The sequence below is a fragment of the Natator depressus genome, chromosome 5 (assembly GCF_965152275.1).
Source record: "Natator depressus isolate rNatDep1 chromosome 5, rNatDep2.hap1, whole genome shotgun sequence".
NCBI lineage: Eukaryota > Metazoa > Chordata > Testudines > Cheloniidae > Natator > Natator depressus.
The window spans coordinates 127,986,282-128,009,286 of NC_134238.1; the positions used below are offsets into that span (position 1 = coordinate 127,986,282).

The window sequence follows — 23,005 nt, forward strand, 5'->3', positions numbered from 1 at the left end:
TGACTCAGCTGCAGGGCTGAGTCACTGAAAACCCATCTGAAAAGAGAAACTACCAGCAGAAAGCACCGCAAAAGCAGAGAGTGTAGGCCCATTCCCAGCCAGCAGGAAGTGCTTGTGGGAGGTGAGTAGCCACACTTTTACACAGCTCTATTTAGTGAAAAACAGAAACAGGAAAATGGACTCTTCTTCTGTTTCAGGCTCTGCCATGTAACCGCTCCATGTCTTTGTTTGCCCATCTGTAAAATGGGAATACTCTGCCATGTAACCGCTCCATGTCTTTGTTTGTCCATCTGTAAAATGGGAATAAGGCTACCACACAAGCTGGGTGTAAGGCTTATTTCTAAGGGGATCAGTTGTAAGGTAGAACTTTACTCCACACATGGTCCCAATGCATTATTGGGTAGCTGAATCATGTGGTGACAGCTAGCATTACATTAAAAGAGCCTTGTGGTGGGGTATTTACCCCACACTGACATTAAAGGGGCTAACTAGAGCTAGGGAGCTCAGTTAATGCACCTGGCTGCAGCTGGAGGGTGGCCAGTCCTAATTAAAGATGAATCCCAGCTGTGGGGAGGAGCTGAGTGGTTTGTATCTGAGTGGTTTGTAGTGGGAGAAGAAGGCTGAGTGGAAAGGAGCTGCAGCGAGGGAAGAACTCAGCAGCAACTCTCCTGGTGGTAGAGGCAAAGAGACAGCAGAGCAGCAGGAGCTGTCAGAGAAGTTTGTGATGTGGCTGGGCAGAGCTAGGGAACCCTGCAGGGTAGAAGACTCATGTGGGTCCCTGAGATAATGAGGGAAGAACCAGCTCAAGAGACTGAACCAGAGAGCAGGAGTAGGGTGGTTGGGAACAGTGCAGGGAGCTCTGACGTGAGGGACATGGTGGGATGTGAACACAGACCAGGGCAGGAATCCGACCTCCAGTGAGAAGCCCTGGGCAGTGTTGCTCATTACAAGAATGCAGGAAGGCACTAAGGAGAAAGACTATGGTAGGAAGGAGGCAGCTAGGTGGAGCATACCTTATAGAAGGGTGTGAGGATCACTAGGCCCAGAGTCATGAGCCGGAGATCTGATGAGGGCTTGGAATTATTATTTGGACTCTGTTATCCCAAAAGCAGTGGGAATAAATTGTGGCTGGGCTGGAAAGTCATGTTGTGAGAAGAGGCTGACCACCATGAGACCAGAATGACCGTCGGCAAGGAGTGCAAGACAGAGAGCTGCTACCCTGCGCCTGGCCAGGAGGGGGCACCCCAGAGGCGAGTGTATCCTTCTACAGGCCATTTTTCAGTTGCTTGTTACTTTCTCAGACTTCCCCTTTCAAAGTGAAATTTTCCCAAGCCAGGTCTCTTCCCACATATGACTTTTTTAGGGTAGTTTGAGCAAAAAGTTCAGTCAGTTTTGAGACCACAAGAAGAGAAGAAAATGTACTTTTCACATTAGAAAGCAATTCTTGCGCCCTTTTGTTTGTAAGCATTCCAGGGTCTCTGTTAAGAGGAGAAAGCTGATGGCAGTCCCTTTCCACAGATTTCATGACTGGGTTATACCTGAAAGATTTGAGGTGATTGTTCTGATGCTGTTGTAGCAGGATTATGAGTCAGAGTGCTGAGAGTTTGTTTTCTAAGGGTAGTTTTTCCACTATTGTTTAAATTTCAATAAACTTAACTGAAAGTCATTTTCAATCCATTGCGAGGAGCTCAGCAAAACTGCAGAGCAGGCCTTTTAAAAAATGGTCAATCAATTCAATGGTTCAAAGTCTGAACCTTTTTTCAGAGGGAATGGCTCAAAACACACCTGTTGTTTTCTCATTCTTTGGTGTGTAAACTCCTCCTCTGGTCTAGCCTGCCTCTGGAAGCCTATTGGACAAATGCTTCTTGTCAAGGCTATTGTGTGAGGTAATTGCATGAGGGTGCATCCTGCTTTTCCTTCTCTAGTTGACGTTTAGAGCTCTTCTCTGAACTCCTGGCAGGCTGGGATTCTGTGTGTTTGTATAGATTGCTGGGAACGGAGAAAAGCAACAACAACAGGAAACTAAATTAACTTATGTACTTGTCAAATAGAGTGTGTGTGTGTGTGTGTGTGTGTGTTCGTTCAAGAATGAATTGACCTTTGCAGGTAACCTGTGAGCCACTCTTAAAAGATAAGAGCCTATTTGCATTTTTTATTATAGCTGCAGACAACCAGTCCTCAAATGACAGATAAATGCAACTTAACTCTCACAGCCCTACCTGAATTTACACAATTCTCAGGATACGAGTTACAATCACATGAAATAGAAGTGTCAGAAGTCAGCAGTGATGTAAGTTTCCCCCTTTGTTTTATTTTAATAAGAGGAAAAGCTTATAAAGTTTATGGGTTTCTTGATCTGACTGCTCCCCTCCCATGAAGCTGATGAATGGTAACCATGGACCCCAATCCTGGAAACACCTACACACAAGTCATCTTGTAGAACTCAGTGGGGTTACTCACACATCTAAGAGCATGTGTAACTTGGGGCTCATCCATTTAGACATTTCTGCAAAGAAACCCCTTAGAGTTGTGTTATCGTCTCCACTGCTATCACTTTCAAAGTGTTGCTAAGCCATTTGCCCAGTGAAAGGACTTTTGGACTGCATCGGTTGTTAGCCTTCCAGCTAATAATTGGAGGCTTTAAAGTTGCCAATATTTACATTGACACTGATTTTACCAGGAACTGCTGAGTGATCAGCATGTCTGAAATTCAGGCACTTATTTAGCTGCCTAAATCATAGAATCATAGAATATCAGGGTTGGAAGGGACCTCAGGAGGTCATCTAGTCCAACCCCCTGCTCAAAGCAGGACCAATCCCCAATTAAATCATCCCAGCCAGGGCTTTGTCAAGCCTGACCTTAAAAACTTCTAAGGTAGGAGATTCTACCACCTCCCTAGGTAACGCATTTCAGTGTTTCACCACTCTCCTAGTGAAAAAGTTTTTCCTAATATCCAACCTAAACCTCCCCCACTGCAACTTGAGACCATTACTCCTTGTCCTGTCCTCTTCTACCACTGAGAATAGTCAAGAACCATCCTCTTTGGAACCACCTCTCAGGTAGTTGAAAGCAGCTATAAAATCCCCCCTCATTCTTCTCTTCTGCAGACTAAACAATCCCAGTTCCCTCAGCCTCTCCTCATAAGTCATGTGTTCCAGACCCCTAATAATTTTTATTGCCCTTCGCTGGACTCTCTCCAATTTATCCACATACTTGTAGTGCGGGGCCCAAAGCTGGACACAGTACTCCAGATGAGGCCTCACCAATGTCGAATAGAGGGGAATGATCACGTCCCTCCATCTGCTGGCTATGCCCCTACTCATACATCCCAAAATGCCACTGGCCTTCTTGGCAACAAGGGCACACTGTTGACTCATATCCAGCTTCTCGTCCACTGTCACCCCTAGGTCCTTTTCCGCAGAACTGCTGCCTAGCCATTCGGTCGCTAGTCTGTAGCGGTGCATTGGGTTCTTCCGTCCTAAGTGCAGGACTCTGCACTTATCCTTGTTGAACCTCATCAGATTTCTTTTGGCCCAATCCTCCAATTTGTCTAGGTCCCTCTGTATCCTATCCCTGCCCTCCAGCGTATCTACCACTCCTCCTAGTTTAGTATCATCCGCAAATTTGCTGAGAGTGCAATCCACACCATCCTCCAGATCATTTATGAAGATCTTGAACAAAACCGGCCCCAGGACCGACCCTTGGGGCACTCCACTTGATACCGGCTGCCAACTAGACATGGAGCCATTGATCACTACCCGTTGAGCCCGACAATCTAGCCAACTTTCTATCCACCTTATAGTGCATTCATCCAGCCCATACTTCTTTAACTTGCTGACAAGAATACTGTGGGAGACCGTGTCAAAAGCTTTGCTAAAGTCAAGAAACAATACATCCACTGCTTTCCCTTCATCCACAGAACCAGTAATCTCATCATAGAAGGCAATTAGATTAGTCAGGCATGACCTTCCCTTGGTGAATCCATGCTGACTGTTCCTGATCACTTTCCTCTCGTGTAAGTGCTTCAGGATTGATTCCTTGAGGACCTGCTCCATGATTTTTCCAGGGACTGAGGTGAGGCTGACTGGCCTGTAGTTCCCAGGATCCTCCTCCTTCCCTTTTTTAAAGATGGGCACTACATTAGCCTTTTTCCAGTCATCCGGGACTTCCCCCGTTCGCCACGAGTTTTCAAAGATAATGGCCAATGGCTCTGCAATCACAGCCGCCAATTCCTTTAGCACTCTCGGATGCAACGCATCCGGCCCCATGGACTTGTGCACGTCCAGCTTTTCTAAATAGTGCCTAACCACCTCTTTCTGCACAGAGGGCTGGCCACCTACTCCCCAGGCTGTGACGCCCAGCGCAGCGGTCTGGGAGCTGACCTTGTTTGTGAAGACAGAGGCAAAAAAAGCATTGAGTACATTAGCTTTTTCCACATCCTCTGTCACTAGATTGCCTCCCTCATTCAGTAAGGGGCCCACACTTTCCTTGACTTTCTTCTTGTTGCCAACATGCCTGAAGAAACCCTTCTTTTTACTCTTAACATCTCTTGCTAGCTGCAGCTCCAGGTGTGATTTGGCCCTCCTGATTTCATTCCTACATGCCCGAGCAATATTTTTATACTCTTCCCTGGTCATTTGTCCAATCTTCCACTTCTTGTAAGCTTCTTTTTTATGTTTAAGATCCGCAAGGATTTCACCGTTAAGCCAAGCTGGTCGCCTGCCATATTTACTATTCTTTCGACACATCGGGATGGTTTGTCCCTGTAACCTCAATATAGACTTAGGAGATGAACTTTAGGTCTCCATTTGTGAAAATCTTGTCCCACCTTTGTAAGGATGTTTTCTGTCCTCTAGGGAGGCACTAAAGGTCCGTGGCTATTAAATCTATCTTGTTAGACTTCAGCGAGGGCGGATTTGGAGACTGACTGGCCTCGCTTGCACAATGCTCAGTTCTGTGGCAATGCCACTCCCAGGCCATGTCTTCCCTGGAAAAACAGCTGGGTTCTTAACCCCCATTAGTTAACCTGAGTTAACATCCTAGTGAGAAAAGAGTTTGTAGTTTTCACATTAGTTAGCAGGTTGAGTTAGTCTAACTCCACTGCTTCCTCAAGCACTCCTTCCCCTGCCCAAGCGTGGAGCACTGCGCAGAGCAGGTTCGGGTGTGTCTGTGATTAGCGAGTGGGTAGGAGGGGACAGGGCATGGATGGATCGCAGCAGCAGAGGAAGGGAGTAAGCTGCTTCTTCCATCCTCTACCTTGGTCTTCTGCTGGGTTGTAAAGACTTGAGGACTTGTCGGGCGGGGGGCGGTGCCCTCCTGGCATCCCCTCCCAACCCACTTCTGGTAACACCCCAACATCTGAGAACTACTGGTGAGGGGCATAGTGTAGATTGTGATCTCCCTTCCCACACAGTGCCAGGGAAGGGCTACTGAAGGCTACTGTGAGCCTGGGGAATGTCGGGTGACCTAAAGAGGACAAGGCATGGTTCCAGTGCTTTAGGAGAAATGGCCTTTCCTCAAACAGCAAACACAATCTGTGACTTTGTAATGAACCCTACCAGCAGAAGAGTCTAAGTGATTCCCCTATGGGCCTAGTATTGTGACATGCAGTAGCTGAATCCTACTGAGAGGACATGAGGATGACTTCTGTTCAAAGCTCCTTGTAAAATCATGCCTAATACCCTAGACATCAGCTCTGCACCAATATGCGTTCCCAAGCCACATTCTTGTGCCCCATCTGATGCATTCCAAATGTTAAAAAATATAATGAATATATGAACTTTATAAACAACTGGAGCAAACCAACAGATTAGATAACAGTGCAGTATACTGCCAGTGGCCTGACTGAGGTTCTTCCAAGGGATATGGGTGCAATTAACAAGTTAAAGGCACCTATGATTTGCAAAACTATAAAAACAAGAGCTGGCTATCCCAAGAACTCCTGTCCTGTGCTGCTGAAACCTGAAGAAAGGGGAATCCATATGATGCCATCTGCACTGAGCATGGAACTTCATTAAGGAAGGCACCAGTCTTTTAAAGAGAGAAGCACTTTTATATATGAAAAAGTGCAAGTGACATTGAAAAAGACATTAAAATAGAAAGGACACAGTCTGTGGTTACATAAGCCTCATTTCTGAATGATGACAACTTCAGACTTTTATTAACCTGGATGTCCATCAACCTACTAGTAAGAGAGGGAGGTAAGGCACTGGAGTGGGATGCAGGAAAGCTGGGTTCAGTTCCTGGCTCTGCCACAAATTCTGCCACAAATTCCCTTTGGCAGATCACGTAATCTCTCTGTGCCTCAGTTCTCCCTCTGTACAATGGGGACACCAGCCCTTCCTTTCTCCCTCCATGTGTCTGTCTTGTCTGTTTAGATCGCAAGTTTTTTCCCAATGTGTTTGGGACCCCATTGTGCTAAGTGCTGGATGATCTTAGCTGAGGCCTCTATATGCTACTTGAATGCTACTACTAACAACGATAACTTTAAGGCTGCTAACTCCAAAGGGGAATAATCCCCAAGTGACAAGAAGAAAATGGTTATACCACTGAAGCCATTTTGTGTCGTGCAATCAGGGTCTCCTCAGTCACCCCTCCACGGGGCCCTTCCAGCCCACTTCTTCGAAAGGATATTTTATTCCTCTGACTGGAAACTTCCTTAGGGCTCAAACTGTGCTAGTTTCATGTATGGTTTTAAATATCCAATTATTTCCTTCACACTCGCCAGGGAAGAAAACAACGACCTAGCAAAAAGGATAATCCCTTCTTCATTTCACTGAACTGTTTCCTCTGACTAGTTATTGACACTGACTTTAAAGAGCCACAAGACCAAATGAATGCCTTCAATTGCTAAAAATATTTCAACAAGGTCATTGAGAGAGAGTGACTCTCTCTCAATGTGAAATATGACATATTATACTGGGCTTCTAATTTGAAGACGTTAATAGATCTTGGATATGCTAAGAGACATCAGGTCAATACCTTCATTCCGTGAAAATGATGCTTTTCCTTCAAGCCAAAGTGCTGACTGTGTGGAGAATCTGCATCTGTAACTTCTGAGACAGGGAAGCCTATTTTGGGGCATTTCTAGTGCACGAATAAATGCACCAGAAATGGGGGGGTGGCTCTTGTTTTTTTCAGTCTAATGCCATTAGCCCTAAAAAACACATTGAAATTCAGTAATTAACCCATTCTCACATCACTATTAATTGGGATGACACCTGTGACAGTGTGGCAGGCTGTAAGCAGTCTCGGCATGACAGTTCTAGGTTCTTGTGCACCCATGTGTGTGCTGCTTTAACATCGCTGGCTTGCCCAAGGGCAATCTGCCGGCACAGCAGTCTGCTCCAAGCAACAGACTTTCCCAACAGTGTAACAGACCGTCCACACAGTAGGCTGCTGCTTTCAGTCAGAGTCCCACATAAACCACTCGGGGCTAGATCCACAAAGGGATTTAGCCACCTTAACTGGCACTTTAAATGCTCAAAACCCATGCTCAGCTGCCACCTAACCCTGTAGAGGCCTACATTCCCACCAGTCATGTCACTTCGGCACCTACGTTTCTGCCAGTGGGCATGTACAAAGACACTTAAGTTCTGATGCCTGGTGCCTAGCTCATGCCTATGCCTATGCCCTGCTGGAATTCTCAAGCTAGGTGTTCCCCCACCTGTCGCACCAGCAGGTTCTCAGAAGCTGCCTATACCTGCTCCTCCGTTCTTTGCAAGGAAGTGCTGACTCGGCCTGGGTGCCGAGCTCCTGGAGCAGGGTCACAGCTGTGACTCCTGCGTGATGATAGGCACCTCCCTCCAGCCCCGCTCTCACTGAGGGATGGAGCATAGGCACCTCCCTTCTCCTCGGCATTTCTTATTGGCTTCTGTGAATCCCGTTCTTAGGTGTCCAACTCTCCCCATACATTGTATCGGGAGCCTGGATGCTGCCTAACTTAGGGCTTTGGATTGCCCTGGGCAGTGGAGCGCTAAGGTTAGGTGCTAGGCTCAGTTTTGCACGTTCTCTTTGTGGCTCTAGTTTGAGGTGGCTTCTCACCAAGAGCAGGAATGCTCCTGAGTCCTACAAACCCAGCCTCCCCTCATCGGTGCAGTCCCATCCCTAGCCCTCCTGCTGCCCAGTCGGTAGTGCAGGGCTTGCCTGTCACATCTGGGTAGTTGGGAACCCTGTCCCCGGTGATTAACCCTTGTAGCAGGAGTTACACAAGGGCTCTTGCATGTCAGATCAGTGGCCAGCTTTCAAAGATGCTAAGCACCCAACAGCCCCTGCTTTTTAGTCACCTGAATACCAGCTGAGGAGCCTGACTTTAGGCTCCCACGTTTGAAAATCTTGGCCTTGGCAAACCCCTTCGGTTCAGTGGCCATATAGCACCCATATAGTCCAATGGAAGAGAGAGAGCACCAGTTGCTCTAGGCTCTACTGCATGCTTGGTGCTTATAGAACCCACCGCCTTATCAGGCTAGGTTCAGTACTAACCCTCAGGCCCTCTCCTCTTCTGTCTCCTAATGAAACACACAGGAGTACTATGGATGGAGTGATCACTTTCAGGAAGGGAAAGGAATTTGCACAATTGTGAAAGTTAGTTACTGGCTCAGGAAAGCAGGGGGCTAGTGACACTACTGCAGCTAATTAAGCCATGTGTCTTTTGTGCTGCCCCTATGCAGGTCATTAGCCTGCCCCTGGTTCACCAGCTGTCAATTCCTTTGAAGCAAAAGGTGGAAATAACCCCACAATGAGGAACTGAGAGGAGTTAAAATGTGCAGAACCCTCGGTGCAGTGGGGAGGAAGATGAATGAGCAACAGGGAATCCAATGAGATTCGCCTTGCAGAGAACAGTTTCAGGTAAGCAATTTCCTCTTCTCTGCAGAAAACCATCTTAATAGATTCACATTCTTACCGAGAAAAAAGGCTGCAGGGCTATCTCTGGAAGAAAAATGTAACCCAGACTGCAACAGGCATGGAGAAAAAACAGGGCCGATGTGCCGGGAATCACAGTGACCAAAACTTTTGTATTTGTATCCAGAGAGTCAAACTCCTTCTCATCCTCCTGGTGACGTCCTCCTCAGTACAACTGCAGCACTCCTGCCTTTCCACTCTAGGTCTAGCCCTGTCCCTCCCACCCCATCTCTTCTTACGTGGGTCTCTCTCTTTCCTGGCCTGGCACATATCCATTCAAATGATGTTTTCTGCAATAGTCAAGTAGGCTCTACTGCAATGCAAATAATCATTACGGGCCTCAGTTTGCTAGGTGCTGTACATAGGCAGAGATAGTGCCTGCCCTGAAGAACTTACAGTCTAAATAGATAAAACAGAGAGGTGACATGACTTGCTCAAGGGCATACAGCAGAGCAGTGGCAGAGCAGGGAGCAGAACCCAGATTTGCTGGGTCTCCAGCTAGTGCCCAATCCACAAGCCAGTCTCTCTCTTTATGAATAGCCGACCCAGGAACCTCAGTCACTCACACATTCCTAGTACACGGCTGGAAGGAAACACAGATTCTTCATTTACTGCTCCAGCAGTGGGTGAGGAGCACTGTCTCCCTAGATATGGGAGGAGCGGCTTGCTCCAGGTATCCTGAAAGCTCTGCCCTTAGCATATTCCCAGGCAGTCTTAAAATCAAAAGGGGTCTGTGACGGGGCTGGGACTCACCACCGCAGCGCCTCCTGCTGACTCGTCAGGGAATTAGCTCAGACCAGTGTGGAGCACCCTCCACTGGTGGTGTCCCGTCCATCTCTCGCCCTTTCTTGATGCCTGGACCCACGTTGCTCCCTTCTTGGGGCGTCCTCTTCAAGACACTGCCCTCCGGCAGTGCCCCCTAGTCCTTGTTCACCCCCTTAAAGGGTGGGAGGGGGGGGCGGCTGTGTGTTTATCAGCAGTCTTTCACTTCGCCCAGCCCCAGCGGCCAACCACACCCCAAAGTCTAACCCCTTTTGCCAGGGCTCTGGTGTAGTCCACTAACGCCATGTCCAACGGCTGGGTGTATGTGCACCCAGAGACCCTTTGGCGGCAGCCTTCCTGCCCTCCTTCTCTCCCCTTGTCCGCCTCTCTCCCTGGGTCACTTCTCCTTCATGCCCTTTGCACCAGCCCGGCCCTTCCCTTCCCTCAGGGCCTGCAGCCTGGCAGATACCGGGCTGGAGTTCCTTCTGCTCCCCTCACCTGCCCCGCACTGCACTGTCCCTGGTGCTAGTCCTCTCGCACAGGAGACAGACCTTCACCCTCTGAAGGCCTGGGAGAGACCCCCTGCTCCCTTGATGGGCAGTCTTTATATAGGGCTGAGCCTGGCCCTGATTGACTATCTCACTCAGCCTCTGATTGGCTCTCTGATTGGCCGCCCACCCACACAGCCCCTCTGGCCTCCTGGAACCCCCTCTAGTATAGGAGTGGGGCAGCCACCCCACTACACAGCCTCCCCCTTAAGAATGCTCGGGGCAGGGGGGAGAAATCCCCTAGCGCCCTTGTGCTCCTAGCAGCTGGGCCCTCAGGGAATCTCTTTCCTATTGCAGGCTCTCCTCCAACTGGAGCAACCTGCTTCCCTCTTCCATGGTCTAGATCCCCACTGTAGACTGCTCCAGTCCTACGTAGGTTTCCTTCTCAGTTTGAGTCCCCGCCCCCGTGGCCCTCCTGTCACTAGGGTGGGTTCCCTGGTTAAGGTGGGGCCTCTCTGCCCCAGCTCCCTTCTCTCTGGGGGCCTCGGGCTGCACTACCCCTTTCTGGCAGCTAGTCCCAGACTGAGCCTGTTTTTCTGGCACTCCCTCTTTCTGCCTCAGGGGGTCGTGTCTCCTTATGTGGCCCTTGGTGTGGCAGGGGAAGCACTCCCAGTGCCTTCCTGCAGCCCCAGCCCTAAGACTGCTTGTTTTCACCCTAGACCTTCACTTAGGGTTAACCCAGGCCGTGTGAGCCTTATCAGGGCACTCCCTCTAAATCTTCTTCCCCTTATAGGATAGTGTGGCACAGTGGCCAGAGTTCATCTATCTCCTTTGAGGTAAGAGAGGGGTCAGTGAACTATGCAATCACAAAAAAGGGGGGGAGGGGTTAGAGACCCCCGGTAGGGGAGCCCGGGCCCACCCTCCTTCACCGGGCTCCAACCCAGGGCCCTGTCATTGAGGGCATGATCCACCCCGGGTCAGCAGGGAATCCTACTGCAACACGCTGCCCTCAGAGTGGTGGGAGATACCACTCCCTTCCCTTTCCTGGGTCACTTCCTACCAGTTCTCCCGACATAGCAGTCCCTGTGGCATCAGGGCTGTCAGGTTCCTCAGCCCCTGGGGCTCCCCAGGGTTCCCACAGCTGCCAGTCTCTAGTCCCACTTCCTGGCCCATCGGCTCCCTCCTGTACAAGTCGCCACTGGTCCTGGGCTGGAGCCTCTGCTGGGTGTCCTCCTTCCTCAGCCACCCGCCCTGACTGAGCAGCTCTGCAGGCTTTTGTACTTGACTCTCGGTTGGAGCATGCCCAGCAGAGCCTCAGGGGCGTGGCTTCTTCTGCCAGCAGGGAAGGGTTGACCGTCTCCTTCCCAGTGCTGGGCCTGTCCACCTCGTCACACACCCTCCCCCTTAGAATGATGGTAGGGGTTTCCCCTGCCCTGTCCCCTTCCTCGTCCTTCTCTTCTCCCATCCAGGAGAAAAAGTCTGCATTTTTGTGGGCCTTACCTAGCCTGTGCAGTACTTGAAAGGAATAGGGCTGGAGGCACAAATATCACCTTATAATTCGGTCATTCGTTTCTTTCATGCTTTTAATCCAGCGGAGAGGGGCATGATCAGTCACTAAGAAGAAGTGATTCCCCAGCAAGTAGTACCGCAGTGCGTCGACTGACCACTTAACTGCGAGGGCCTCCCGCTCTATGGTAGAGTAGTGCGTCTCACGTGGAAAGAGCTTCCAGCTGAGGTATAAAATGGGGTGGTCTTCCCCCTCTACCTCTTGCGACACTACAGCTCCTATCCCTACTCCAGACGCATCTGTCTGGAGAATGAAAGGCTTCATAAAGTCGGGTTGGGTTAACACAGGCTCCCTGGTCAATTGTTGTCGGAGCGCGTGGAAAGCGTTCTCGCATTCCTCCGTCCATTGGATCTTCTGGGGCTGGGTTTTCTTTATTAGGTCCGTCAAGGGGGCAGCCAGTGTTAAGAAATTAGGGACAAACCTCCGATAATACCCCGCCAACCCTAAGAATTGTCGTACCTGTTTTTTGGATTTAGGGGTGGAGTAGTCCCTCAAAGCCTGTACCTTATCTACCATGGGGCATAATTTCCCTCGCCCTACCGTATAGCCTAAATAAGTCACCTCCCGCTGTCCTAAATGGAATTTGGCCGGATTCGCCATGAGGCCTGCGTCACCCAGGGCTTGTAGTACCTTGGTTAGGTGCTGGATATGGTATCACTATAAACGACAATATCCTCAAAACACAAAAAAGAAGCTTAGAAGAAGTGGAAGTTTGGACAAATGACCAGGGAAGAGTATAAAAATATTGCTCGGGCATGCCAGGAGTGAAATCAGGAAGGCCAAATCACACCTGGAGTTGCAGCTAGCAAGAGATGTTAAGAGTAACAAGAAGGGTTTCTTCAGGTATGTTAGCAACAAGAAGAAAGTCAAGGAAAGTGCGGGCCCCTTACTGAATGAGGGAGGCAACCTAGTGACAGAGGATGTGAAAAAAGCTAATGTACTCAATGCTTTTTTTGCCTCTGTCTTCACGAACAAGGTCAACTCCCAGACTGCTGCACTGGGCAGCCCAGCATGAGGAGGAGGTGACCAGCCCTCTGTGGAGAAAGAAGTGTTTCGGGACTGTTTAGAAAAGCTGGACGAGCACAAGTCCATGGGGCCAGATGCGCCACATCCGAGAGTGCTAAAGGAGTTGGCGGATGTGATTGCAGAGCCATTGGCCATTATCTTTGAAAACTCATGGCGATCAGGGGAAGTCCCGGAAGACTGGAAAAAGGCTAATGTAGTGCCCATCTTTAAAAAAGGGAAGGAGGAGGATCCTGGGAACTAAAGGCCAGTCAGCCTCACCTCAGTCCCTAGAAAAATTATGGAGCAGGTCCTCAAGGAATCAATTCTGAAGCACTTAGAGGAGAGGAAAGTGATCAGGAACAGTCAGCATGGATTCACCAAGGGAAAGTCATGCCTGACTAATCTAATTGCCTTCTATGACGAGATAACTGGCTCTGTGGATGAGGGGAAAGCGGTGGACGGGTTGTTCCTTGACTTTAGCAAAGCTTTTGACGCTGTCTCTCACAGTATTCTTGTCAGCAAGTTAAAGAAGTATGGGTTGGATGAATGGACTATAAGGTGGATAGAAAGCTGGCTAGATTGTCGGGCTCAATGGGTAGTGATCAATGGCTCCATGTTTAGTTGGCAGCCAGTATCAAGTGGAGTGCCCCAAGGGTCGGTCCTGGGGCCGGTTTTGTTCAATATCTTCATAAATGATCTGGAGGATGGTGTGGATTGCACTCTCAGCAAGTTTGCAGATGACATTAAACTGGGAGGAGAGATAGATATGCTGGAGGGTAGGGATAGGATACAGAGGGACCTAGACAAATTGGAGGATTGGGCCAAAAGAAATCTGATGAGGTTCAACAAGGACAAGTGCAGAGTCCTGCACTTAGGACGGAAGAATCCCATGCACCGCTACAGACTAGCGACCGAATGGCTATGCAGCAGTTCTGCAGAAAAGGACCTAGGGGTTACAGTGGACGAGAAGCTGGATATGAGTCAACAGTGTGCCCTTGTTGCCAAGAAGGCCAATGGCATTTTGGGATGTATATGTAGGGGCATTGCCAGCAGATCGAGGGATGTGATCGTTCCCCTCTATTCGACATTGGTGAGGCCTCATCTGGAGTACTGTGTCCAGTTTTGGGCCCCACACTACAAGAAGGATGTGGAAAAATTGGAGAGAGTCCAGCGGAGGGCAACAAAAATGATTAGGGGACTGGAGCAATTGACTTATGAGGAGAGGCTGAGGGAACTGGGATTGTTTAATCTGCGGAAGAGAAGAATGAGCGGGGATTTGATAGCTGCTTTCAACTACCTGAAAGGGGGTTCCAAAGAGCATGGATCTAGACTGTTCTCAGTGGTAGCTGATGACAGAACAAGGAGTAATGGTCTCAAGTTGCAGTGGGGGAGGTTTAGGTTGGATATTAGGAAAAACTTTTTCACTAGGAGGGTGGTGAAACACTGGAATGCGTTACCTAGGGAGGAGGTGGAATCTCCTTCCTTAGATATTTTTAAGGTCAGGCTTGACAAAGCCCTGGCTGGGATGATTTAGTTGGGGATTGGTCCTGCTCTGGGCAGGGGGTTGGACTAGATGACCTCCTGAAGTCCCTTCCAACCCTGATATTCTATGATTCTATGATCAACGTATGCTGCGGCATACAGACTGTGGGGGCTCAGTACCTGGTTTATGAGTAGCTGGAATGTAGCCGCAGCACCATGGAACCCGAAGGACATCACTGTAAACTGAAAAAGGCCGAATGGCGTAGGAAAGGCTGTCTTTGCTCGTGAGGTAGGTGTCAGAGGGATCTGCCAATACCCCTTGGTTAAATCCAGGGTGGAGATAAATTCTGCCTGTCCTAGTCTTTCCAGTAACTCGTGCACCCGTGGCATGGGGTAGGCGTCAAAGTGAGAGATGGCATTCACTTTGCGAAAGTCTATGCAAAATCTTACTGAGCCGTCTGGCTTGGGGATCAGCACTACGGGACTTCTCCAGTCACTCCTCGATTCTTCCACCACCCCCAGGGTTAACATCGATTCCAACTCCCTCCGCACAGTCTCCCACATTTTCTTAGGGAGCGGGCGGTGGTTCTCTCTCACCTTTTGGCCGGGGATAGTGGCGATATGGTGGCTGATCACCGTCGTCTTCCCTGGTTGAGCGGACAGTACCATGGGGAATGCGGCTACCACCTGCCGTATCTGTTCTCGTTGTGTAGGGTTGAGCTCCTGGCCAGTGTCTACCCTGCCTGGCTCCTTGTACTCACTGGATAAGGGCCAAAGCTTGGGCCCCACCCACCGAACCACCTCGAATGGTCCCTGCTACTTGGCTAATAATTTAGACGCAGAGGATGGCAGCAACAGCAGAACTCGGTCCCCCGGTTCGAAGTTCCTCATCTTCATCCCTCGATTGTACTGGATCTGCTGGTTGTGTTGTGCTTGTAACAGGTTCTCCCTGGCTCAGGTGCCTAGTTCCCGAAGCCATTCCCTCAAATGGAGGATATGCTGGACCGAACTTTTGACCCGGGTCTCTTGTTCCTCCCAGGTTTCTTTCAAGAGGTCCAGAATCCCCCGGGGTCGTCTCCCGTAGAGGAGCTCGAATGGGGAGAACCCTGTGGAAGCTTGTGGCACCTCACGTATGGCGAAGAGGAGTGCTGGCAAGTACTTGTCCCACTGATGGGGGTCGTCCCCCATGAATTTCCGCAGCATTGCCTTCAGGGTCGCATTAAAGTGTTCTACCAATCTGTCCGTCTGGGAATGGTAGACAGAGGTCTTAAGGGCCCGGATGTTCAGTAGTCTGCAGAGCTCTGCCATCAGCTTGGAGGTTACATTAGTCTCCTGGTCTGTCAGTATCTCTCGTGGCAACCCCACCCGGGAAAATATCTGTAATAGCTCATTGGCGATGACGGGGGCCGTAGTTATTCGTAAGGATACTGCCTCTGGATACCTAGTCGCAGAGTCTACTACGACCAGGGACGCATAGTCTACTACGACCTGCTCTAGCAGTGGGGGCGGGGAAGAGGTAGCTCAGGCTTCTGCGTCCATTCAGTGCAGAGAGGCATCACCAGAGATGTCACAATGCTGATGAGCTCATCTCTCCAGTGTGTTGTGTCAGGACTACCCTCAATCCCAAGCTGGGGCAGGGAGAGCGTTCCTCAGCTGTGCCAGGGCAGCTCTCACGTTCCGCACAACATGGGGCCTGCCTCCGCAGCTCAGACCGGGATTTCGCCTCCCAGCTACAAAAGAAGCTCTCCCGATGAAGACTGGCTGAGTCGAACCTGAGGCATTGGGTTGGCCCAGGACAGATCTCCCAGCAGGTGAGTCTAGAAGTGTCCTGAATGTACTTAGATGGTGTCAATGGAAGTGGCTGTTCTGGTTGTAACAGCTGTTCTGGTTCTGGTCTCCTCTGCTCACTCACCCTATTGAGTGAGTGGGGGTGGGCTGAGAGAGATGTGATCATGGTCTAGCTGGGCTCACCCCAACTGCCATGTCCGAATAAGAGAGCAATGGGGGTTCCAGTTGGTAAGCTGGCCCAGTTCATACAGTGGCAGGAACCAACGGGAAAATTTGGGAGGCAGATCCAGGTTCAGATTCGGAACCTCTGCGCTGCCACTTGCTCTGTGCTCTGTGCTGACTGAAATGGGGCTCCTGGAGCGTAAACACCTCAACAAAAGGATCCGTGGTGGCTGAGACATGTTTGTGTTTTGTGCTTTGAAAACCGTAAAGCTTTTCTGTGCCAGTGGGTCAGAGAGCAGTAGGGGTCCTTGGGGCTGGCAATAGCAAAGTGGGCACCATTAAGAAGAGCAGCATTGGTTTGCCAGGCTGTTTGACTTTCCCATGTTATCGGAACAGTAAATGGCACAAACTCCAGTGGGAAGCCTAATAACCAGGGTGCCTTTTGAATGGTCACCCAGATTCTGGGTGTGTGGGGGTTTTTTCTACGTGACACGGCCAGCATGGTGATATCACACCTGTTTTGTTCAATCACAATTATTTAGCTGATTACAACAAGTTGTGGTCCCATCAGTTCAATATCAAGAAGAATCATTTATTTCCTGTTACTGCATGTGTCCATGTTGAAGCCACTTACCCAGTGGGGCATTTTTCCCGCTTGTGGATCGTGATGATGAAACTGAAGAACCAGGACCGTTACCACCACAGAGAGACCAACAATGACCATGATGCTAGCGAAATATTGAGCTGCAATTAAAAAATAACAAAGGAGAGGTGGGTTTGATTAGAAATGACAGGGTGAAATCTGCAGTCCTGATTGTGGTCCTGTGCCGCCCCCGTGTGAGAGAGTGAGCTTCCCCTCCAGACTGAAAAACACTGTCGAGCCCCTGCAAAGAAATGCCAGGCATGGGCCCTGTTAGCGACTCATCATCAGAAAAAGGGGCCCTGTGAATGCAGGCGTTCCTGCAGCCCCTGTCTAATTAAATTGTAATGGCACTTACGCAAAGGACAAGGGATATACATTTCTAGAATTCTATCAAATACAGTATGTCTTTGCATAAGAAAACTATATTAAGGGCTAGATTTGCAACAAGCCCTGAAACGAGGCAGCATGTAATTGCACTGCTCCAGGAGCAGGGGCCAGGTTGTGACTGAGATGTCATCTGGTCCTTAGGTCCCCATCTTGGTCCGTGGAGGAGCTAATCTGTGCTAACTCTCCACCTCCCTGTCCCTGCCATGCCACCACATGTGCACAGGGGCGGCAGGTTTGTATAATTTTTGGTGGTGCCCAGAACGGGTCCTGCCTTGTAAGCCGATATATATTTTTAAAAATAATGTAAAAATGTGAGGGCTCTGGGCTGGGACTGGGGTTGAGGGGTTTGGGGTGTGGGAGGGGCTCTGGGCTAGGGCAGAGGGTTGGGGTGCGGGAGGGTGAGGGCTCTGGCTGAGGGGCGTGGGAGGGGCTCAGGGCTAGGGTAGAGGGTTGAGGTGCAGGAGTGAGGGATGTGGGGTGGGGTGCAGCCAGGGATGAAGGATTCAGAGTGCAGGAGGGGACTCAGGGCTGGGGCAGAGGGTTGGGGTTCGGGGGAGAGGTGAGGGATCTGGCTGGGGGTGTGGGCTCTGGGGTGGGGCAGGGCGGGGGATGAGGAGTTTGGGGTGCAGGCAGGCTGCCCCAGGGCTGGGGCCAGAGAGGAGGACTCCCCCCAGCCCTCTCCCCACTGGCAACAGCGAGCTCCCTTTCCCCCACGGCAGCATTGCCCAATGCTTTGGGGGAGGAGCCAAGGTTCTGCCCAGCTGTGCAGGAGCAGGGGTGGCAGCCCCGTAGTACAGGAAGTCTATGCAGGGGAATAATAATGAGGCACCTTATGCCCACTCATTCCTCTACACTGGTCATTAAGCAGGTCACAGTCAAGCCCTAAAATAAGCGAAGTACCTGACTCCAGCAAAGTACCTGGAGGAACTTCAGCTTTGAGGCTCTCTGTCCACTGCTGTCTGTGTCAGGGTATTGCAAACCAGCTCAGCAATGTATGAATGCTTTGATATCCTATGCACTATCCCATGATAGATGGGAGCTGGGGAGTTTATGGATGGGTGAAACTTGTGCCAGTCGGGACTTCGGAGAGTTAATGTTGTTTCATACACTGGGCTGGAAAGTGAGCAATATGATTGTGCATGTAGCAGATTAGTTGACTGATAAAAGGAGACGTGCGCAGCCTACTCACGCTGCACTCTGAATGCATAGCTTTTGTCTTTGTATATGATCAAAGGGACACAGACCAACAGCCTTCTCAGTAGGGTTACCGTACGTCCGTATTTTCCTGGACGTGTCAGGCTTTTTGGTTCTTAAATCACCGTCCACGAGGAATTTTTAAATATCTAAAAACATCCGGGATTTTGTCATTATTATTTTTCCCCAAAGAAGAATTAATCATTCAAGAAAGAAAGTGAATGTTGATTACTCTAGAGAGTGCCCGCTTTTTCCCCCTAGCTCTCAGTGCTTGCGCCGTGAAACAGCTGTTTCGCACAGCTGGGAGGGAGTGGGGAAGAGGGGGAACGCGGCGCGCTAAGGAGAGAAGCCGGGGCCGGGGCGGGGATTTGGGGAAGGGGTCCAATGGCGCAGGGAGGGGGAGGAGTTGGGGCGGGGACTTTGGGAAAGGGGTTGGAATGGGGGTGGGGAAGAGGTGGAGTTGGGGCGGGCCCAGGGGGTGCGAGCAAATTCCCCCTGCCCTGTGGAGTGTCCTCTTTTTTGAGTGTTCAAATATGGTAACCCTATTCTCAGCAGTGTAGTCATTGCCAATGCAAGATAACAGCCAATAGGGATGCCTGATTTGACAGCCTTTAGTAGTGGAGGAAGTATGACTCATTCTGTCATGTCGAGCATAGTGCTGAAAGCAGAAACTGTAGGCCAACCCTGCTGCACACCATGATCATTTCTGTGCAGCTTTCACCTCAAAATCAAGCCCCCGTGCCCACTGATTAAAGGAGGTCTCTGGTGTCTCTCCATAACCAACACACTAGCCAGATAGGAAACCTATAACAAAGAAGCAAGGTGACAAGAGAGGAAGGATGATGCAGTAGTTAGGGCATCAGAGTAGGACTAGAGACTCTGGTTCAATTCTTTGCTCCACCATAGACTCCTGTGGGAAATTGAGCCCTGGTCCCACCTGACAGGTATGTTATTAGGATAAATATATTAAAGACTGTGTGGCATTCAGCTACAACAGTAATGGAGGCCTTATTAAAGGTGGAAAAACTCGATGGAATATTTTGTGATATTGGACTTTTGAAAGGAGATCCAGTACAACTAACCTTAAGAGACAACGCTGCGGCTAGCCAAGGGAAAATGCATTTTCCGCCTATCCCAAATCAAGTTTTAGGGCAGACAATAAACAGAGATGGAATCCGTCCTAGTCCTGAGAAAGCCAAAGCAATTTGAGAAGACCTGGATCAAGTACCACTAAGGCCTGGTCTACAGTACGTGGTTATTTCGGAATTAGCTGAGTTATCTCGAAATAAAACTGGTTCCGTCCACACGACCAAACCAGTTTTTTCAATTTAAAGGGCTCTTTACTCCGATTTCTGTACTCCACCTCAGCAAGTGGAGTAGCGCTAAAATCGAGATCACAGTTCCGGGTTACAGGTACTGTGGACACAATTCGACGATATTGACTTCCGGGAGCTATCCCAGAATGCTTCCTTGTGACTGCTCTGGACAACACTTTGAACTCCAATGCACTAGCCAGGTAGGCAGTAAAAGCCCCGGGAGCTTTTGAATTTCCTGTTTGGTCACCATCAGCACAGGTGACCATCAGCACAGTCCACCATCACAGGCGACCACGCAGTCCCGGATTCACAGACAAGCTCCAGCATGGTCCGAACGGGAGATACTGGATCTCATTGCATGTTGGGAAGACGAATCTGTTATGGCAGAACTACGTTCCAAAAAAAGGAACACAAATACGTACGCTGAAGTCTCCAGGGCCATGACGGGAAGAGGCTACTCCAGGGACACAGAACAGTGTCGTACAAAAATCAAGGAGCTCAGGCAAGCGTACCAAAAAGCAAGGGAGGCGAACAGGTGCTCTGGGTCACAGCCCCATACATGCCGTTTCTACCATGAGCTGCATGCAATTATGGGGGGTGATGACACCACTACCCCACCACTGTCCATGGACACCTGCAAGGGGGGAGTAGCATGGAGCGAGGAGGATGAGTTTTTGGAGGACAAAGAGAAGGAGGAGGACAGTGCACAGGCAGCAAGTGGGGAATCTGTTTTTCCCCACAGCCAAGAACTATTCTTAATGCTGGAGCCAATAGCCTCCCCCTTCTCTCAAAGCATGCTCCTGGACCATGACCCTGGAGAAGGCACTTCTGGTGAGTGAGAGCTTGATCGGAGCCACGCGGTGGGGGTTGGGGGGAAACCCAGCCGCGTTGGGCGGTTCACGTTTCGTTTAAAGGGCTCATCACTGCTCCGAGCCTCATCGGAGCCCTGCAGTGTGTGTGTGGGGGCGGGGGGGGGGAGGGTGTTGTGTGAAGCGATCATCCCAGAGAGCCCACAGGCTGCCTGCAACCTGAATTCTGTTGCCCGGCTGTGTGTGATGGCTTACTCACACCAAAGTGGCAGGCACTTCAGTATAAGAGGCAAAACGAGACCTTGTACAGAAACAACATGTGCTGTGTCCTATGAATTGCCTGTTTCACTGAGAAACAGTGCCCCCTTTGTTCTCTAAAATGTATCTTTTAAAATACTACCCACCCTTTTTCTCTTCCCGAAGCAGGTGCAAATGTTTCAACGCGGGCCCTATCTACTCTGTCCCAGAGGCCGGTCCAGATTAGAAGGTGGAAAAAACGAACTCGGGACGACATGTTCGCCAAGCTCATACAGTCCTCCTGCACTGATAGGGCCCAGCTGAATGTGTGGAGGCAAACAATTGTGGAGTCCCGTAAAGCGTTAAATGAACACAAAGAGAGGAGGGACGCGCACAATGAGAGCAGGCAGGATGCTATGGTCAAGCTCATGGGGGAGCAAACTGACATGCTCCGCTGTATGGTGGATCTAATGCGGGAAAGACAGCAAGACCACAGACTGCCGCTGCAGCCCCTGTATAACTGCCCTCCCTCCTCCCCAAGTTCCATATCATCCTCATCCAGATGCCCAAGAACACGGGGAGGGGGAAGGCTATGGGGACCTACACAGTCAACCCCAGAGGATTGAACAAGCAGCAGAAAGCTGGCATATCCTAAATTTTGATTTGGTTTCTGGATTTGTCCTTCCCTCCTCCTCCACGCCCCAACCCAATACCCCCCCTCCTCCATCTAGGTTCTGATTTCTCTCAATGTTTTGTGCAACAAATAATAAAGAACAGTTTTTAAACAATTGTGACTTTATTTCCTTTCATATATATATATAGGGTGTGGGTAACTTTAAGAGAAACAAACACAACTCTCATACCATACCCCAGCCAGTCATGAACCTGGCTTTCAAAGCTTCTCTGATGTGCAGCGCACCCTGCTGCACTCTTCTAATCACCCTGTTGTCTGGCTGTGTGAAACTGGCTGCCAGGCGAGTTGCCTCAACCTCCCATCCTGCCATAAACCTCACAGATATTACTCTCACAGATATTGTGGAGCACACAACAAGCAGCAATTACAATTGGAATATTGATTGTGCTGAGATCTAACCAAGTCAGTAAACTGCGCCAGCGCGCTTTCAAATCTCCAAACGCACATTCTACCACCATTCTGCACTTGCTCAGCCTATAGTTGAACTGCTCCTTACTACTGTCCAGGGTGCCTGTATACGGCTTCATGAGCCAGGGCATTAAGGGGTAGGCTGGGTCCCCAAGGATAACTATAGGCATTTCAACATCCCCAACAGTAATTTTCTGGTCTGGGAAGTAAGTTCCTTCCTGCAGCTGTTCAAACAGACCAGAGTTCCTGAAGATGAGTGTCATGCACCTTTCCTGGCCATCCCACGTTGATGTCGGTGAAACATCCCTTGTGATCCACCAGTGCTTGCAGCACCATGGAAAAGTACCCCTTGCGGTTTATGCACTGGCCGCCCCGGTGTTCCGGGGCCAAGATAGGGATATGCGTTCCATCTATCGCCCTGCGGCAGTTAGGGAACCCCAGCACATTAAAGCCATCCACAATGGTCTGCACATTTCCCAAAGTCACTACTCTTGATAGCAGCTGGTCAATGATTGCATTGGCTACTTGCAGCACAGCAGCCCCCACAGTAGATTTCCCCACTCCAAACTGATTCCCAACTGACCGGTAGCTGTCGGGCATTGCAAGCTTCCACAGGGCTATGGCCACTCACTTCTCAACTGTGAGGGCTGCTCTCATTTTGGTGTCTTTGCGCTTCAGGGCAGGGGATAGCAAGTCACAAAGTTCAATGAAAGTGGCCCTACGCATATGAAAGTTTCTCAGCCACTGGGAATCATCCCATACCTGCAACACTATGCAGTCCCACCAGTCTGTGCTTGTTTCCCGGGCCCAGAATCGGCTTTCCACGGCATGAACCTGGCCCAACAGCACCATGATCTCCCAATTGCCACATGCCATGCTGTTTGTGTCCACGTCATCATCAGTATAGTAATGGCGCTGTCGTCGATTCCTCACCCGGTTTTGCAGGTACTGCAGATACTGCTGGATAATGCACGAGGTATTTACAATGGTCAAAACTGCAGCGGAGATCTGATCGGGCTCCATGGCTATGGCACCTGCATGGGTAATCCTGGAAAAAGGGCGCGAAATGTAGGAGAGCAGAGTGGCAGCGGAAGCTGTGCTGTTCGGTTCACGGTAGCCGAACAAAGGCTGAAAAGGGTTGTCTTATGTGGCTTTCATGGAG

The 23,005-nt window shown here is 50.0% G+C and overlaps 2 protein-coding genes across 4 annotated transcripts in view; one reads left to right on the forward strand and one right to left on the reverse strand.

Annotated features, from left to right (window-relative positions):
- DNAH6 (dynein axonemal heavy chain 6) overlaps positions 1-23,005 on the forward strand; it is a 265,685-nt gene that overhangs the window by 195,333 nt on the left and 47,347 nt on the right. The window contains exon 78 of the mRNA XM_074953620.1: positions 8,670-8,847. Coding sequence (XP_074809721.1) covers positions 8,670-8,712 — 43 coding nt within the window. The 3' untranslated portion in view covers positions 8,713-8,847. The remainder of the gene's footprint in view (positions 1-8,669; positions 8,848-23,005) is intronic.
- LOC141987833 (neuronal acetylcholine receptor subunit alpha-7-like) overlaps positions 1-23,005 on the reverse strand; it is a 119,180-nt gene that overhangs the window by 2,276 nt on the left and 93,899 nt on the right. For all 3 annotated transcript variants that reach the window (XM_074953622.1, XM_074953621.1, XM_074953623.1), the window contains one exon: positions 16,790-16,899. In XM_074953622.1, coding sequence (XP_074809723.1) covers positions 16,790-16,899 — 110 coding nt within the window. The remainder of the gene's footprint in view (positions 1-16,789; positions 16,900-23,005) is intronic.